At 39.8% G+C, this 2,791-nt stretch overlaps 1 protein-coding gene across 1 annotated transcript; it reads right to left on the bottom strand.

Annotated features, from left to right (window-relative positions):
* Positions 1 to 928: 928 nt before the first annotated feature.
* On the bottom strand, positions 929 to 1,240 carry LOC122736990 (40S ribosomal protein S21-like). The gene has a single exon (XM_043979386.1). The coding sequence runs from the start codon at positions 1,238 to 1,240 to the stop codon at positions 989 to 991; it is 252 nt and encodes an 83-aa protein (XP_043835321.1). The 3' UTR covers positions 929 to 988.
* Between the last annotated feature and the right edge of the window lie 1,551 nt (positions 1,241 to 2,791).

Raw genomic sequence — 2,791 nt, 5'->3', positions numbered from 1 at the left:
AGAGAGAGGGAGAGGGAGAGAGAGAGATTAAAGGGCCCTGGATTTCCACAAAGTATTTTTTTTCTTGTAGGGTAATAGACTTAGAGCTGGAAGGAATTCTTAGATATTATCTAATCCAATCCTTTCCCCTTACAATTAAGATTGGGACTCACAGCAGGATTGTATAGGCAGTAAAAGGCAGAGTCAAGTTTTGGACCAAGGTCCTTTGACTTTTCTTTGTACTTAGCTCTGAAACAATATGGAAGTAAATAGAGTTCACTCCATTTCCAATTCTAGGCACACGATGAAGTGTGGTAATAAGAGTGCTCTTTTAACTAGTGAATTGGGACTAGGAAGGATGATGGAGGTCTCAGTCTACCACTATTTTCTAAAGGTGTAAATCTATTTCCTAAATACTTAACAGTTATTTTCATAGTTTATACACCAATCTTTTGAACTTGTTGTTACATGTCCTTGGAAATATTTTTATGGACTTACCATGAGTAACTTGACCTTTTTTTTTCCCCAAGGAGGGAGAATGTGCCTCTTACTTCTTTTATACAAGGTATCTCAAAATTTTAGCTATAATAGCTCAAAACTCCCCTAAGACTTTTGGAACACCATTCATATGCACTGCTCTGCCCCTCCCCAATAAACCCAGCTTGACCTAGTCCTGTCTAAAGACCACAAAAGGGAAGAGCCCAGCAAAACCAACATAGTAACCCCTTTGAATGTTTCTGCTCCCCCTTCCCCACCTTCTTGAGCCTCATTCATTCACCATTACATTCTTTGTGTGTGTGTGTGAGGCAGTGAGGGTTAAGTGACTTGCTCAGGATCACACAGCTAGTAAGTGTCAAATGTCTGAGGCCAGATTTTAACTCAGGTCCTCCTGAATCTAGGGCCAGTGCTTTATCCACTGTGCCACCTAGCTGCCACCATCATTACATTCTTTTTTTTTTTTTTGCCGTTTTTCTGATTTATTAAGACATATTCCACAAGGTTTCTTCAATTAGAAATTCTTTGAAACAATACCATCATTTTTTGCCAGCCGGAGAATAGAGTCATCAGATTCTCCCATTCTACGAATTCCTCCACAAATTGCATAAGTTTTAAATTGGCCTTTGAATCTGCCTGTGACCTTGTCAACCTTGGCCGCGTTCATCTGGATGGACGCGTGGTCCTTGGCCCCTATGATCCTGTTGCTCGAGGAGCATTTCCGCAGCACGTAGAGGTCCACGAACTCGCCAGTGTCGTTCTGCATGTTGGCAGCTGAGGGAACCGAGTGCAAACTCAAAAGCGGTAGAAGAGAAAAAGCCATCATTACATTCTAATCATTTATTTATTTATTTATTTATTTTTGCGGGGCAATGGAAGTTAAGTGACTTGCCCAGGGTCACACAGCTAGTAAGTGTCAAGTGTCTGAGGCCGCATTTGAACTCAGGAACTCCTGAATCCAGGGCCCGTGTTTTATCCGCTGCGCCCCCATCATTACATTCTAACACCAGAATTACTACGCAGTGGCAATGGTCTCAGTCAGAATGCTGACCCCACTCCTACTCCCAGATCCCACCAGGAGCTTCTGCCCTTATAATGCAATCTAAAGACTCCTGGGCCTTGACATCAGGTTTGCCACTGAATGCTAAGGTCCAAGGAGGTTTTACATCTATCCTGAAGCTGAGCTTTCTTATATATGCCATTTTCCTTAGACTGTGAGCTTGAGAGCAGGGACTTTCTCACTTTGCTATTTGTAGTCACAAGGTTCATCACAATATATGATTGTATCATAAGTGATAAATTAATTTTTTCCATTCCATCGCATCCCATCCCATTCCATTCTTTCCCATCGTACCCATCCCATTCCATCCCATTCCATTTCATTCCATTTCAAGTGTTTCCAAAGTATCAACTCCAATGATACTGACTTATTGGAACCTTCAGAGAAAAAAGACCCTCTTTCATGGAATCACAGAATGTCAGATTTGAAAGAGCCCTCAGAAGCTATCGGGGCTAACCCATACCAGAACAAGAATCCCTTCTACAGCATAAATAACAAGTGGTTGTCCATATTGAGCTTGAAGGCATAATGAAATATATTGCCAATGGGAGAAGACTATTCTACTTTTGAATATCCTCTAAAACTAGATGCTTTTTCATTTGTTGAATCTATATCTGACTCTTTTTATTTTCTACCCATTTTCTTAGTTCTGCCTTTTGGAGCCAAGCAAAACAAGTCATGATTGCTTTTCAAATATTTGAAGGTAGCTACTATGTCCCATTTGAGCCTTCTCTTCCCCAAATTAAATATTTTTAGTTCTTAAAACTAATTTTCATATACTATGATCTTAAGGTCTTTCACCCATACTAGTCATCTTCCTCTGGACACTTTTATCCTTGCTGAAATGTGGTAGGAAGAACCAAATCCTGTACTTGAGATGTGATAGGACATGATCAGAGGCCAGTTGAACACTCTTCCCCACAATGAAGCCTAAGGTCACATTAACACATGAGCTTTTTTGAGTGCTATGCCACATTATTCACTCATGCCAAGCATGCAGTCCATTACAATTCTCAGGTATTTTTCAGATTGAGACATGACACTTCTCCTGTTCTATTGAAGTTTTTTTTAGCCCAGTTGTAATACTTTAATATCTAGTAGACTTCATCTTATTCCATTTTGCCCAATATTCTATCCTGTTAAGGATTTTTTTTAATTTTCGTTTTCAGATTCTGTCATTTGGTGTTTTGTATCAATCTGAGCTATGTACCATCTTTAAATTTGACATGTATACACTATGCCTTTATCCAAATCATT

Source organism: Dromiciops gliroides, chromosome 1 (assembly GCF_019393635.1).
Source record: "Dromiciops gliroides isolate mDroGli1 chromosome 1, mDroGli1.pri, whole genome shotgun sequence".
NCBI lineage: Eukaryota > Metazoa > Chordata > Mammalia > Microbiotheria > Microbiotheriidae > Dromiciops > Dromiciops gliroides.
This window is presented reverse-complemented; position numbering and strand designations above follow the sequence as displayed.